The sequence below is a fragment of the Scophthalmus maximus genome, chromosome 7 (assembly GCF_022379125.1).
Source record: "Scophthalmus maximus strain ysfricsl-2021 chromosome 7, ASM2237912v1, whole genome shotgun sequence".
NCBI lineage: Eukaryota > Metazoa > Chordata > Actinopteri > Pleuronectiformes > Scophthalmidae > Scophthalmus > Scophthalmus maximus.
The window spans coordinates 27,012,755-27,028,953 of record NC_061521.1 but is presented as its reverse complement, the minus strand read 5'-3'; the positions used below and the strand labels follow the sequence as shown (position 1 = coordinate 27,028,953).

At 44.9% G+C, this 16,199-nt stretch overlaps 1 protein-coding gene across 2 annotated transcripts in view; it reads right to left on the bottom strand.

The window, feature by feature from the left end:
- Positions 1 to 16,199, bottom strand: part of LOC118315799 (sodium channel protein type 4 subunit alpha B-like) — a 29,967-nt gene that overhangs the window by 13,065 nt on the left and 703 nt on the right. The window contains exons 2-19 of one of the 2 annotated variants that reach the window (XM_035643385.2): positions 11,973 to 12,117; positions 11,662 to 11,799; positions 11,446 to 11,564; positions 10,940 to 11,029; positions 9,473 to 9,601; positions 9,188 to 9,273; positions 8,775 to 8,969; positions 8,603 to 8,666; positions 8,363 to 8,504; positions 7,352 to 7,579; positions 6,963 to 7,026; positions 3,754 to 3,980; positions 3,605 to 3,676; positions 3,411 to 3,512; positions 2,972 to 3,328; positions 1,667 to 1,853; positions 1,333 to 1,535; positions 916 to 970 (exon numbers count right to left, since the gene is read on the bottom strand). In XM_035643385.2, coding sequence (XP_035499278.1) covers positions 916 to 970; positions 1,333 to 1,535; positions 1,667 to 1,853; positions 2,972 to 3,328; positions 3,411 to 3,512; positions 3,605 to 3,676; positions 3,754 to 3,980; positions 6,963 to 7,026; positions 7,352 to 7,579; positions 8,363 to 8,504; positions 8,603 to 8,666; positions 8,775 to 8,969; positions 9,188 to 9,273; positions 9,473 to 9,601; positions 10,940 to 11,029; positions 11,446 to 11,564; positions 11,662 to 11,799; positions 11,973 to 12,117 — 2,603 coding nt within the window. The remainder of the gene's footprint in view (positions 1 to 915; positions 971 to 1,332; positions 1,536 to 1,666; positions 1,854 to 2,971; positions 3,329 to 3,410; positions 3,513 to 3,604; positions 3,677 to 3,753; positions 3,981 to 6,962; positions 7,027 to 7,351; positions 7,580 to 8,362; positions 8,505 to 8,602; positions 8,667 to 8,774; positions 8,970 to 9,187; positions 9,274 to 9,472; positions 9,602 to 10,939; positions 11,030 to 11,445; positions 11,565 to 11,661; positions 11,800 to 11,972; positions 12,118 to 16,199) is intronic. The other variant, XM_035643386.2, reaches the window with a different exon arrangement.

The following is a 16,199-nucleotide window of genomic DNA, read 5'->3' as shown; positions in this document are numbered from 1 at the left end:
GATTGTCTGGACGAGGAGGACGTTGTTTGAACGACAAAGTGAAACATGAATATGTTTCAATGGGTGGAGCATGCCGGAAGACTCGTTCTAACAATCACCGAAAATCACACAGTACAATGTAAAGCAATCTGTCTGTCCATGTTAAAAATCTATTGTTCATTCATAATGTAAGGCAGATTCAATTCATGCCAAGAGGTTGGTCGCTCTACACGGGAGGGGGCCATGAGGACATTTTCCCTATAAAAGCAGTTTATAGTTTTTTCGTCCTCATATGCTTTGAGTCTGCGGTGATCTTGTTAATGTTGAAGGAATTGAAACTGTTCCATTGTTGATCAGGATCGTTATAGTCATATCGGAAGGATTTTCAGGCATTTTTAAAGAGTAATGCATGATTGTGTAGATATTTGTATTTGTAATGATGATTAAGGACACAGTGTTTTGAGGATTAGAAGACCCTCAAAACGGGGGGATATGTAGAAGCAGAATGTGTCCTGAGAGTAAGCGATATGAACAATATCTTGTTGGTGCTAAACATAATCATGTTGACGCCGATGTGTCCTTGCTGTGACTAGTATCTTGTAGAAGTTATCGAATGTAAGGACATAGATGACCAATGTCATTTCAAGATATCTAGTATGATGACGCAGATGTGTACGTGTATGGACAATCAAACATGTGACATCCCACGCAGCCTGTTTCGTAGATAGTGATTACAAAAGAACTGTTCCCCCATATGCACTTTGAATCGTCTTTGTTTTGTGCTATGAACCATATCTCGAAATAAACATCTCCCGCTGAAACTACTCATTGGCTGCTTCGACGTGTCTTTCTGCAAACCTCCTGAAACCTGAAATTCTTTACAGTTGGTGAACGACCGACCTCAATGTGTGTGTGTGTGTGTGTGTGTGTTCATACTGTAACAGCAGCAGTCTTCAGGTGTGTTTCCTCGATGAGTCTCACTGTCTTCATCCTGATGAACAAAGTCCATCATCATCATCATTCAATCCTGCTCACACTGCAGATATTATGTTTACATTGTATATATCATTTCTATTTTCTTTATATATTTCCTTGTGTTTTTAATGTTTACTGATGTTTCTATGTTTTTATTCTCTTTGTTCTTTTGCTGCTGTGACATTGTTGTGGGACGAATAAAGGTTCATCCCATCTCAACATTTATGTATTTATTGATCTTACCTCTATTCTTAATGATTAGTCACTGATCATAGTGTGAACTCTAACATCAGTTAATGAATCAATTCTGTGGTTTGGTCACTTCTACTTTGAACTCAGGTCAAACACTGAAACACAATAAGATGAAATATGTTTTACTTTGTGCTTCTCTTCTTCACTTTCAGACATCTTGAGGTCGACCTCGGCTTCGGCAACAGGAACCCTGCAGGAGGCGCTGTTGTGGCACTCGCTGGTCTTGTTGCCATAGTTATTACCACGGACCTTGCTCTCTGACAGCGGCTGGTCTGAGGTCACTAAGGTCAAGCCCAGGTACTCCTTACTGTTTTCCTTCCCGTTGACCACTTAAGATAAAAATAAAACCAGAAAAGACTCGTCAGACTTCACTTGTTATCAACAGTTTCAGCCAAAATACGAAAACCTGAAACAGCGGAACTCTAGAACCTAGAACCCCCAAAACAATAAGGAGACTTACCTTTGTGGTGTGAGTTGACAGGGTTCTTCTTCCCTAGCAAAGTCCAGAAATGTTCCAGGATCCAGGCCACACCTGCTTTGATCTGGTCTATGGCGATTTTCAGGTTGTTTCCTCCTTTTTCTATTGGAGCCACAAGATAATCACCTCTGATCGAGCTTAGAAACAAGGCCAAGAAGAGATGCAGGACCTGAAACAAGACCAGGAAGAGATTCAGAAACCTGGGACAAGACCTGGAAAACATTCAGAAACCTGGGACAAGACCTGGAAAACATTCAGACACCTGGGAAAAGACCTGAAACAAGACCAGGAAGAGATTCAGAAACCTGGGACAAGACCTGGAAAACATTCAGAAACCTGGGACAAGACCTGGAAAACATTCAGACACCTGGGAAAAGACCTGGAAAAAGACCAGGAAGAGATTCAGGACCTGGAACAAGACCTGGAAAACATTCAGAAACCTGGAACAAAACCAGGGTCCTGTACTACAAAGCAGGATTTGTGGTTATCAAGATCACTTCAGCTTTAGTTTTCCTTCCTATGAAACCAGTTCTCTTCTTAACGGCATGGTAACTGATGATGTTCCAGATACGAGATCAAAACCTGTCAACAGCCTCACTACTGACCAATCAGATCACTGGAAACCAGCGTCATCATTCGACAGGATCCCATCAGGATCAAAGGAGTTTACAGTAACATGACAAATAATAAAGCACAGCAGATATTTATGAATGAATGGAATCATGTTGCTGTTCCACACTCTTCATGTGTCCACTCTGAACTTTTAATAAACAGCAGGAAAGTTTATCACACTAAATAAAACCATAGACACATTAATATTAGAGCTTCATTTGAATTCAATAAAGCTTAAACCAAATCGACCTGCATGTATTAGCGTTTCGTTTTCGTATCATATGAACAACTTTATTTATGGTTCTGACGATGTCAATGTTATTACCGACTCCGCCTTTTTCACATGAGCACGCTCGTCACCAGAGGAAAACCAGTCGACTGAGAGAGTTGATGTCCAGCTTCGTAGTCCAGGAGATCAGGATGGTCAATGTAAGGTTAATTCAATCCAGACAACGAAAGCATATCCTGGAGATATTCAACTCGCTTCGTAGTACAGGCCCTAGGAAAACATTAAGGACCTGGAACAAGACCTGGCACAGGTCAGGATCTGAAAACAATAAATACCCAGTTAACTGCGTCACTCTTTGAGATTCAAAACCAAACCACCAGTGACCTGCTGGACTCTTGAGGGTTAAACCAGGCTCAGTTCAGAAAGGGAGACAGGAAGAGACGCACCAGCAGGTTTATGGTGACGAAGACCACGATGAAGAAGATCAGACACGTGGTCTGACCCGAGACCTCCATGCAGTCCCACAGCGTCTCGATCCACTCTCCACAGAGGAGCCTGAAGATGAGAATAAAGGTGTTGAAGAAGTTGTGCATGTGCCAGCGAGGAAGCTCACAGGTCATCATGATGGAGCAGACGTGGTCTCTGTAGTCGTCCTGGAACAGCTTTGTGCCGACAACAGTGAACAAGAAGACCATGATGAGCAGAACAAGAGTCAGGTTCCTCAGGGCGCTGACCGAAGTCCAGATAATCTTCATCAACATGTGGAGAGTGGGCCACCACCGGGCCAGTCTCAGCCCCCGCATCTGGACATGAGACAGGTGAGGAGACAGTTAGGCATGACGATCATGATGAAGATGATGAAGATGATGAAGATGCTATACTGACCAACTTGAAGCAGCGCAGCGCAGGAAAGCCAACAACATCTGCTAATGCCAGCTCCACCAGACTGACTGCGACGATGATGCTGTCAAAGACATTCCAGCCCACCTGTAACCATGGCAACAGAAAAATCACACACGTAGCTATGGAAACAGCTGTCAGTCGTTAACTCTGAGCAGGAAAGAAACAGAAAGTCTGACCCGGAAGTAATGGTATGGGTCCATGGCCATGAGCCTGAGGAGCATCTCAGCTGTGAAGATCCCTGTGAAAAACTGCAGAGGGGGGTCACAGGTCAGGGGTCACAGGTCGGGGTTGGAACAGATAGTCAGACGTTTTCTCTGACACTGACCAGGGATGTGACATTCAGCAGCTGCTCAAACTCCATGGTCATTGGAAAATGCTCCATGGCGAGGAAGAGGCAGTTGAACACGATGCAGACGACGATGATGAGGTCAAAGAACGGGTTTGTGACGAAGGTGCAGAGCCGCAGTTTGAGCCTTGTCCAACAGCCACAACAGTTCCACGTCACTACGGACAAACAACATGGAGGACACGAGCTGTGGTTCTCCTGAAGCTCTGGAGCACACACAGAGACACTCGTCACTCAGAGAACCTTCAGAACCTACTTTGTCTGACGGTCTTTGAACACATTGCAGACACTAACCTTCATACAGCTGATTCAAGAACAGACACTTTCCAATGAGGCAACTGAACTAACCCAGACTAAATTCACTCTGACCTACTTCACTCTGACTAACTTCACTCTAACTAACTTCACTCTAACTAACTTCATCCTGACTAACTTCACTCTGACTAACTTCACCCTGACTAACTTCACTCTGACTAACTTCACTCTAACTAACTTCACCCTGACAAACTTCACCCTGACTAACTTCACTCTAACTAACTTCACTCTAACTAACTTCATCCTGACTAACTTCACTCTGACTAACTTCACCCTGACTAACTTCACTCTGACTAACTTCACTCTAACTAACTTCACCCTGACAAACTTCACCCTGACTAACTTCACTCTAACTAACATCACTCTAACTAACTTCATCCTGACTAACTTCACTCTAACTAACTTCACTCTAACTATCTTCACCCTGACTAACTTCACCCTGACTAACTTCATCCTGATTAACTTCACTCTGACTAACTTCACTCTGACTAACTTCCCTCTGACTAACTTCACTCTGACCAACTTCATCCTGATTAACTTCACTCTAACTATCTTCACCCTGACTAACTTCGCCCTGACTAACTTCACTCTGACTAACCTCACTCTGACTAACTTCACTCTGATTAACTTCAGTCTGACTAACTTCATCCTGACTAACTTCATCCTCACTAACTCCACTCTGACTAACTTCACGCTGACTAACTTCACTCTGACTAACTTCACTCTGACTAACTTCACTCTGACTAACTTCACCCTGACTAACTCTGACTAACTTCACTCTGACTAACTTCACTCTGACTAACTCTGACTAACTTCACTCTGACTAACTTCACTCTAACTAACTTCACCCTGACAAACTTCACCCTGACTAACTTCACTCTAACTAACTTCACTCTAACTAACTTTATCCTGATTAACTTCACTCTAAATAACTTCACTCTAACTATCTTCACCCTGACTAACTTCACCCTGACTAACTTCACTCTGACTAACTTCACTCTGACTAACTTCACTCTGACCAACTTCATCCTGATTAACTTCACTCTAACTATCTTCACCCTGACTAACTTCACCCTGACTAACTTCGCCCTGACTAACTTCCCTCTGACTAACTTCACTCTGACCAACTTCATCCTGATTAACTTCACTCTAACTATCTTCACCCTGACTAACTTCACCCTGACTAACTTCACTCTGACTAACTTCCCTCTGACTAACTTCACTCTGACCAACTTCATCCTGATTAACTTCACTCTAACTATCTTCACCCTGACTAACTTCACCCTGACTAACTTCGCCCTGACTAACTTCACTCTGACTAACTTCACTCTGACCAACTTTATCCTGATTAACTTCACTCTGACTAACTTCACTCTGACCAACTTCACTCTGACTAACTTCACTCTGACCAACTTTATCCTGATTAACTTCACTCTGACTAACTTCACTCTGATTAACTTCACTCTGACTAACTTCATCCTGACTAACTTCATCCTCACTAACTCCACTCTGACTAACTTCACGCTGACTAACTTCACTCTGACTAACTTCACTCTGACTAACTCTGACTAACTTCACTCTGACTAACTTCACGCTGACTAACTCTGACTAACTTCACTCTGACTAACTTCACTCTGACCAACTTCATCCTGATTAACTTCACTCTAACTATCTTCACCCTGACTAACTTCACTCTGACTAACTTCACTCTGACTAACTTCCCTCTCACTAACTTCACTCTGACCAACTTCACTCTGACTAACTTCACTCTGACTAACTTCACTCTGACTAACTTCCCTCTCACTAACTTCACTCTGACCAACTTCATCCTGATTAACTTCACTCTGACTAACTTCACTCTGACTAACTTCACTCTGACTAACTTCACTCTGACTAACTCTGACTAACTTCACTCTGACTAACTTCCCTCTCACTAACTTCACTCTGACTAACTTCACTCTGACTAACTTCACGCTGACTAACTCTGACTAACTTCACTCTGACTAACTTCCCTCTCACTAACTTCACTCTGACCAACTTCATCCTGATTAACTTCACTCTAACTATCTTCACCCTGACTAACTTCACTCTGACTAACTTCACTCTGACTAACTTCCCTCTCACTAACTTCACTCTGACCAACTTCACTCTGACTAACTTCACTCTGACTAACTTCCCTCTCACTAACTTCACTCTGACTAACTTCACTCTGACTAACTTCACTCTGACTAACTTCCCTCTCACTAACTTCACTCTGACCAACTTCATCCTGATTAACTTCACTCTGACTAACTTCACTCTGACTAACTTCACTCTGACTAACTTCACTCTGACTAACTTCCCTCTCACTAACTTCACTCTGACTAACTTCACTCTGACTAACTTCACTCTGACTAACTTCCCTCTCACTAACTTCACTCTGACCAACTTCATCCTGATTAACTTCACTCTGACTAACTTCACTCTGACTAACTTCCCTCTCACTAACTTCACTCTGACTAACTTCACTCTGACTAACTTCACCCTGACTAACTTCACTCTGACTAACTTCACTCTGACTAACTTCCCTCTCACTAACTTCACCCTGACTAACTTCACCCTGACTAACTTCATCCTGACTAACTTCACTCTGACCAACTTCACTCTGACTAACTTCACTCTGACTAACTTCCCTCTCACTAACTTCACCCTGACTAACTTCACCCTGACTAACTTCACTCTGACTAACTTCACTCTGACCAACTTCACTCTGACCAACTTCACTCTGACTAACTTCACTCTAACTATCTTCACTCTAACTAACTTCACTCTGACCAACTTCACTCTGACCAACTTCACTCTGACTAACTTCACACAGATATAGAAACACATACCTGTTAATTTCTTCAGCTGTGGTGGATCGTGTTTCTCAGAGTCCTCCACACTGTAGACTGCAGGCTAATAACACACACACACACACACACACACACACACACACACACACACACACACACACACACACACACCCCAACAACAGGTGTTTATTATTTCCTCTGGTTGTTTCAGTCGACCTCATGTTGAAGCTGTAAAACACTTCATATGAGATAATCATTAATAATCAATTATTATAATTATTGATGATAAAAATATTGTAATTATAGAAGAATATAATTATTTCTCTTATTTGCTGAATTTAACTAATGTTGTTATCATTTATGTGTTACATTAATTCATGTCCCCCTGCCTCACAATAACTTTAGTTCCTAGCTGAAACAACACTCACCTCCTTCTCTTCCTCTTTCATCTTCATCACCTCCTCCCTTCTCTTCATCACCTCGAGGATTTGAACAAACTCTTCTTCTCTCCGTCGGTCCTCGGCAACGGTCGCCTCGACCTGCTCAACCAACCCCATGGCAACCACCACCAGGAGGAGGCTGACGAGCAAGAAAGAGCCGGAGAAGACGACGAGCACGAAGGCGATCACAGAGGTTTTACTAGCAGCTCGCATCATCTGCGGAGAGACAGACGGGTGAGACAAACAGGTGAGTCAGACAGCTGAGTCAGACTGGTGAGAGAGACATGTGAGTGAGACACAGGTGAGAGACAGTTAGGTGAGACAGACAGCTGAGTCAGACAGGTGAAAGACATGACTGAGAGACAGACAGGTGAGGGACAGACGGATGAGTCAGGCGGGTGAGAGAGACATGTGAGTGAGAGACAGGTGAGAGACAGACAGGTGGGGGAGAGACATGTGAGAGACAGACAGGTGAGTGAGACAGGTGAGGGACAGACAGGTGAGAGACAGACAGATGAGTCAGACAGGCAAGAGACAGACAGGTGAGAGACAGACAGGTGAGTGAGACAGTTGAGAGACAGACAGGTGAGAGACAGACATGTGAGAGACAGACAGGTGAAGGACAGACAGGCAAGAGACAGACAGATGAGTCAGACAGGTGAGGGACAGACAGGCAAGAGACAGACAGGTGAGAGACAGACAGATGAGTCAGACAGGTGAGGGACAGACAGGCAAGAGACAGACATGTGAGAGACAGACAGGTGAGGGACAGACATGTGAAAGACAGACAGGTGAGGGACAGACAGGCAAGAGACAGACAGGTGAGAGACAGACAGATGAGTCAGACAGGTGAGGGACAGACAGGCAAGAGACAGACAGGTGAGTGACAGACAGGTGATAGACAGACAGATGAGTCAGACAGGTGAGGGACAGACATGCAAGAGACAGACAGGTGAGAGACAGACAGGTGAGGGAGACGTGTGTGTGTGTGATACTGACCAGCTGAAATAGGTTTTCCCAGAAGTCTTTGCCCATCAGTCTGACGACAGAGAGCAGAGAGAAACCAAACGAGTCGTAGTTGGTGAACCCGTAGTTTGGATTAGTGTCGGTCTTCAAACACGTGAAACATTCCGGACAGGCCCTGAACACACCACCATTCGTCATTATGACTGTTGTTGTTGTTGTTGTTGTTATTGTTGTTGTTGTTGTAGTATGTAACGTGTCGTCATGAGAACGTACCCGGAATCAGAGCTGTTTCCACACAGCAAAGGGTCCAAACGACCAGAGAGGAAGTATAGATTCTCTATCAGACAGACAGGTACACAGACAGACAGACAGACATGAGAAGTTCTTGTGTTTTAGTGTTTTCTGTAAAATAAAATCATCATCATCATCATCATCATTATCATACCAGGACTGTTGATGTACTGGTGGAAGGGGTAAGTCTGGTTGCTCATCGGCCAGATGACACATTTTTGTCTCAGGGTTCCCATGAAGAGCTGCAGACCAATCAGGGCCAAGATACTGAGGACGAACAGTGAGAACACCATGACATGAGCCAGTCTCTTCACTGATTGGACGAGAGCTCCGGCTGTCATCTTCACACCTGTGGGGGGGGGGGGGGGGCAGCTTATTAGAACAGGATGTGGTCCCAATGACGATAACAAGGTCCAACAGCATGAAAACACACACACACACACACACACACACACACACACACACACACACACACACACACACACACTCAGTCACACACACACACACGCACACACACACACACACACACACACACACACACACACACACACACACACACACACACACCTGGGTAGACTGATATCATCTTCATCACTCGGGGAATCATCCTCACAACAGAAGCTTTTCTCAGATTCACCGACGCCGTCAGAAATCTACAAGAGTGTTCATCTTCATCATCATCATCATCATCACCATCATCATCATCTTCTTCATCATCATCACCATCATCTACATCATCATCATCTTCGTCATCATCATCACCATCATCATCATCATCTTCATCATCTACAACTACAAAGTGACAAACGAGACAAATGAAGACAAAAGGTCAACAGGTGAAGACGATCTCACGTTGTTATGACGACAGCGACGTCCAGCCAGTTCCACGGATCTCTGAGGAACGTGAAGGTGCCGATACAGACGCCTCTCGACGCGATCTTCACCACCACTTCAAACACGAAGACGGCTGAGAACAGGAATCTGTTCAAGACAGAACATCGCAACACTGAGAACGAACAGTCTGTAGAACCAACAGGCTGAGTTATCACATGTTCTCTACGGTGACAGACGTTCTCTACACTGACACACGTTCTCTATGGTGACAGACGTTCTCTACACTGACACACGTTCTCTATGGTGACACACATTCTCTATGGTGACAGACGTTCTCTACACTGACACACGTTCTCTATGGTGACAGACGTTCTCTACACTGACACATGTTCTCTACACTGACACATGTTCTCTACAGTGACTCACATTCTCTACACTGACAGACGTTTTCTACACTGACACATGTTCTCTACACTGACAGACGTTCTCTACAGTGACACACATTCTCTACACTGACAGACGTTCTCTACACTGACACGTTCTCTACACTGACAGACGTTCTCTACAGTGACATACATTCTCTACAGTGACACATGTTCTCTACAGTGACTCACATTCTCTACACTGACAGACGTTTTCTACACTGACACACGTTCTCTATGGTGACAGACGTTCTCTACACTGACACATGTTCTCTACAGTGACTCACATTCTCTACACTGACAGACGTTTTCTACACTGACACATGTTCTCTACACTGACAGACGTTCTCTACAGTGACACACATTCTCTACACTGACAGACGTTCTCTACACTGACACGTTCTCTACACTGACAGACGTTCTCTACACTGACAGACGTTCTCTACAGTGACACACATTCTCTACAGTGACAAATGTCCTCTACAGTGACAAATGTTCTCTACACTGACACACGTTCTCTACACTGACAGACGTTCTCTACACTGACACATGTTCTCTACGTTGACAGATGTACTCTAGACTAACACACGTTCTCTACGGTGACAGACGTTCTCTACACTGACACATGTTCTCTACGGTGACACACATTCTCTACACTAACACACGTTCTCTACACTGACAGACGTTCTCTACACTGACACATGTTCTCTACGGTGACAGATGTACTCTACACTAACACACGTTCTCTACGGTGACAGACGTTCTCTACACTGACACATGTTCTCTACGGTGACACACGTTCTCTACACTAACACACGTTCTCTACGGTGACAGACGTTCTCTACACTGACACACGTTCTCTACGGTGACACACGTTCTCTACACTAACACACGTTCTCTACGGTGACAGACGTTCTCTACACTGACACATGTTCTCTACACTGACACGTTCTCTACACTGACACACGTTCTCTACGGTGACACACGTTCTCTACAGTGACACATTTTCTCCACACTGATAGAGACGTTCTCTACACTGACAGACGTTCTTGTGTTAACTTACTCTGCAGTGTTGGTCCATGCTGGAGGATCATTCATTGTCATGACGACACAGTTGGACAAGATCGTCAACAGGACGAACAAAGGAAGCAAAGTTTCACTTTAAGGATCAAAAACATCGGCTAACAGTTGGAGAGGGGCGGAGCTACGACAGAATTTTTCAGCTGATGATAAATTCTCTTTACACGTTGTGTCAACGTTCAGGTTATATGTTCCCCTGAGTCAAGAGAGAAAGAGTTAAGAGAGTCAGAGTCAAGAGAGTCAGAGTCAAGAGAGACAGAGTCAGACTCAAGAGAGTCAGAGATTGAATAGACGTTCAGGAACCTTGGGCCGTATGTTCCCCTGAGGAATCTCGGTACCTGTGAGAGGCTCAGGAACCTCGGCTCCTCTGTTTCCCTAAGGCATCGAACCACCAACCTTCGGGTTAGTAGACGACCGACTTTACCTCCTGAGCCAAAGCTGCCCAGTGGGTCATGATTGGTTGATTCAGTGTGACATCATAAAGGATATGAATGAGTGAGGATCCTGATGGCGAAGGTCCTCATGAGACTGAACGGACTCAGCAGGAAACAGGATGACTCGGCGTTGAACCTTTGGAGGACGTTTCCTTGACTGATCACGATGAACGTCTGCAGGGAAACAGGTCAAAGGTCATAGCTTAACATTCAGATCTAAACAGCTCATTTGAATAAACCAGATTCTAAACTGTTGATGTTTCAGAGCGACCTTCTGTGATTGGTAGAAAGGATCCAGCTCCTCCAGTGGGCTGTTGAGAAGCTTGCGGGGTGGGTCCCCATAGACAAATGGGAGGGGCTTGTCTGCCTCTAGGTGAGTGGCTGGTTTGGGTGGGTCTTTCTCCTCTACCTGTCAATCAAGTTTCATTAAAATGGTGGATCTCAGCGTTTCCTCTGCAGGTTATTGATTTTTATTTATCTGATCTTTGAAGCAGCAGAAGGCACCAGAGGGGATCAATGAAGTATCTATCATAGCAGGGTATTAATTGAGTGTTATTGATGACTGATCGATATTTTTCGTACCTCTTCATTCTTCCTCTTCAGTCGCTCCTCCAACGAGGCTGGTGTGAAGCGTCTGAAGATCTCTGTCCCAACAGGGGGCAGCAGAGAGACCATCCTGGCATCGTGCAGCTCCGCCCGCACTGCACTGTCGCCTAGCAACTGCTTCCTGTTAGGAGACGACACCAGGGAGAGTCAGAGAGTCAGAGAATCAAGAGAGTAAAGAGAGTCAGAGATTCAATTGAGTCAGAGAGTCAGAGAGTAAAGGGAGTCAGAGAGTCAGAGAGTCAGTCAAGAGAGACAGAGTCAAGAGAGTCAGAGAGTCAAGAGAGTCAGTCAAGAGAGACAGAGTCAAGAGAGACAGAGAGTCAAGAGAGTCAGAGTCAAGAGAATCAGAGAGTCAAGAGAGTCAGAGAGTCAAGAGAGACAGAGAGTCAAGAGAGTCAGAGAGTCAGAGAGTCAAGAAAGACAGAGTCAAGAGAGACAGAGAGTCAGAGAGTCAGAGAGTCAAGAGAGTCAGAGAGTCAAGAGAGTCAGAGAGTCAAGAGAGTCAGAGAGTCAAGAGAGTCAGAGAGTCAAGAGAGTCAGAGAGTCAAGAGAGTCAAGAGAGTCAGTCAAGAGAGACAGAGTCAAGAGAGACAGAGTCAAGAGAGTCAGAGTCAAGAGAGACAGAGTCAAGAGAGTTAGAGAGTCAAGAGAGTCAAGAGAGACAGAGAGTCAAGAGAGTTAGAGAGTCAAGAGAGTCAAGAGAGTCAGAGTCAGAGAGTCAAGAGAGTCAGAGAGTCGAGAGTCAGAGATTCAATTGAGTCAGAGAGTCAGAGAGTCAGAGTCAAGAGAGTCAGAGAGTCGAGAGTCAGAGATTCAATTGAGTCAGAGAGTCAAGAGAGTCAGTCAAGAGAGACAGAGTCAAGAGAGACAGAGTCAAGAGAATCAGAGAGTCAAGAGAGTCAGAGTCAAGAGAGACAGAGTCAAGAGAGACAGAGAGTCAAGAGAGTCAGAGTCAAGAGAGTCAGAGAGTCAGAGAGTCAAGAGAGTCAGTCAAGAGAGACAGAGTCAAGAGAGACAGAGAGTCAAGAGAGTCAGAGTCAAGAGAGTTAGAGAGTCAAGAGAGTCAGAGAGTCAGAGAGTCAAGAGAGTCAGAGAGACAGAGTCAAGAGAGTCAGAGTCAAGAGAGTCAGAGAGTCAAAAGAGTCAGAGTCAAGAGAGTCAGAGAGTCAAGAGAGTCAGAGAGTCAGAGTCAAGAGAGTCAGAGAGACAGAGAGTCAAGAGAGTCAAGAGAGTCAGAGAGTCAGAGTCAAGAGAGTCAGAGTCAAGAGAGTCAGAGAGTCAAAAGAGTCAGAGTCAAGAGAGTCAGAGAGTCAAGAGAGTCAGAGAGACAGAGAGTCAAGAGAGTCAAGAGAGTCAGAGAGTCAAGAGAGTCAGAGAGTCAAGAGAGTCAGAGAGTCAAAAGAGTCAGAGTCAAGAGAGTCAGAGAGTCAAGAGAGTCAGAGAGTCAGAGTCAAGAGAGTCAGAGAGACAGAGAGTCAGAGAGTCAAAAGAGTCAGAGTCAAGAGAGTCAGAGAGTCAAGAGAGTCAGAGAGTCAGAGTCAAGAGAGTCAAGAGAGTCAAGAGAGTCAGAGAGTCAAGAGAGTCAGAGAGTCAAGAGAGTCAGAGAGTCAAGAGAGTCAGAGAGTCAAGAGAGACAGAGAGTCAAGAGAGTCAAGAGAGTCAAGAGAGTCAGAGAGTCAGAGAGTCAAGAGAGTCAGAGTCAAGAGAGTCAGAGAGTCAAAAGAGTCAGAGTCAAGAGAGACAGAGTCAAGAGAGTTAGAGAGTCAAGAGAGTCAGAGAGTCAGAGTCAAGAGAGTCAAGAGAGTCAAGAGAGTCAGAGTCAAGAGAGTCAGAGAGACAGAGAGTCAAGAGAGTCAAGAGAGTCAGAGAGACAGAGAGTCAAGAGAGTCAGAGAGACAGAGAGTCAGAGAGTCAAGAGAGACAGAGAGTCAGAGTCAAGAGAGTCAGAGAGACAGAGAGTCAAGAGAGTCAAGAGAGTCAGAGAGTCAAGAGAGTCAGAGAGTCAAGAGAGTCAAGAGAGTCAGAGAGACAGAGAGTCAAGAGAGACAGAGAGTCAGAGAGTCAAGAGAGTCAGAGAGTCAAGAGAGACAGAGAGTCAGAGAGTCAAGAGAGTCAAGAGAGACAGAGAGTCAGAGAGTCAAGAGAGTCAAGAGAGTCAAGAGAGACAGAGAGTCAGAGAGTCAAGAGAGACAGAGTCAAGAGAGTCAGAGAGTCAGAGAGTCAGAGTCAAGAGAGACAGAGAGTCAAGAGAGTCAAGAGAGTCAGAGAGTCAAGAGAGTCAGAGAGTCAAGAGAGTCAAGAGAGTCAGAGAGTCAAGAGAGTCAGAGAGTCAAGAGAGACAGAGAGTCAAGAGAGTCAAGAGAGACAGAGAGTCAGAGAGTCAAGAGAGTCAGAGTCAAGAGAGTCAGAGTTAGATTGATTGATACAGAAACACTTTCATCTGCAGTTTTAATATTCAAATAATCTTTTTTTTGAGTAACACGGTAACACAATACATGTTCAAACTGTGTTGTTCTTGTGTCATCAGTGGAAACTCTGAGAGTCAGAGTCAAGAGAGACAGAGTCAAGAGAGACAGAGAGTCAAGAGAGTCAGAGTCAAGAGAGTCAGAGAGTCAGAGAGTCAAGAGAGTCAGTCAAGAGAGACAGAGTCAAGAGAGACAGAGAGTCAAGAGAGTCAGAGTCAAGAGAGTTAGAGAGTCAAGAGAGTCAGAGAGTCAGAGAGTCAAGAGAGTCAGAGAGACAGAGTCAAGAGAGTCAGAGTCAAGAGAGTCAGAGAGTCAAAAGAGTCAGAGTCAAGAGAGTCAGAGAGTCAAGAGAGTCAGAGAGTCAGAGTCAAGAGAGTCAGAGAGACAGAGAGTCAAGAGAGTCAAGAGAGTCAGAGAGTCAGAGTCAAGAGAGTCAGAGTCAAGAGAGTCAGAGAGTCAAAAGAGTCAGAGTCAAGAGAGTCAGAGAGTCAAGAGAGTCAGAGAGACAGAGAGTCAAGAGAGTCAAGAGAGTCAGAGAGTCAAGAGAGTCAGAGAGTCAAGAGAGTCAGAGAGTCAAAAGAGTCAGAGTCAAGAGAGTCAGAGAGTCAAGAGAGTCAGAGAGTCAGAGTCAAGAGAGTCAGAGAGACAGAGAGTCAGAGAGTCAAAAGAGTCAGAGTCAAGAGAGTCAGAGAGACAGAGTCAAGAGAGTCAGAGTCAAGAGAGTCAGAGAGTCAAAAGAGTCAGAGTCAGAGAGTCAGAGTCAAGAGAGTCAGAGAGACAGAGAGTCAAGAGAGTCAAGAGAGTCAGAGAGTCAGAGTCAAGAGAGTCAGAGTCAAGAGAGTCAGAGAGTCAAAAGAGTCAGAGTCAAGAGAGTCAGAGAGTCAAGAGAGTCAGAGAGACAGAGAGTCAAGAGAGTCAAGAGAGTCAGAGAGTCAAGAGAGTCAGAGAGTCAAGAGAGTCAGAGAGTCAAAAGAGTCAGAGTCAAGAGAGTCAGAGAGTCAAGAGAGTCAGAGAGTCAGAGTCAAGAGAGTCAGAGAGACAGAGAGTCAGAGAGTCAAAAGAGTCAGAGTCAAGAGAGTCAGAGAGTCAAGAGAGTCAGAGAGTCAGAGTCAAGAGAGTCAAGAGAGTCAAGAGAGTCAGAGAGTCAAGAGAGTCAGAGAGTCAAGAGAGTCAGAGAGTCAAGAGAGTCAGAGAGTCAAGAGAGACAGAGAGTCAAGAGAGTCAAGAGAGTCAAGAGAGTCAGAGAGTCAGAGAGTCAGAGAGTCAGAGTCAAGAGAGTCAGAGAGTCAAAAGAGTCAGAGTCAAGAGAGACAGAGTCAAGAGAGTTAGAGAGTCAAGAGAGTCAGAGAGTCAGAGTCAAGAGAGTCAAGAGAGTCAAGAGAGTCAGAGTCAAGAGAGTCAGAGAGACAGAGAGTCAAGAGAGTCAAGAGAGTCAGAGAGACAGAGAGTCAAGAGAGTCAGAGAGACAGAGAGTCAGAGAGTCAAGAGAGACAGAGAGTCAGAGTCAAGAGAGTCAGAGAGACAGAGAGTCAAGAGAGTCAAGAGAGTCAGAGAGTCAAGAGAGTCAGAGAGTCAAGAGAGTCAAGAGAGTCAGAGAGACAGAGAGTCAAGAGAGACAGAGAGTCAGAGAGTCAAGAGAGTCAAGAGAGTCAGAGAGTCAAGAGAGACAGAGAGTCAGAGAGTCAAGAGAGTCAAGAGAGACAGAGAGTCAGAGAGTCAAGAGAGTCAAGAGAGTCAG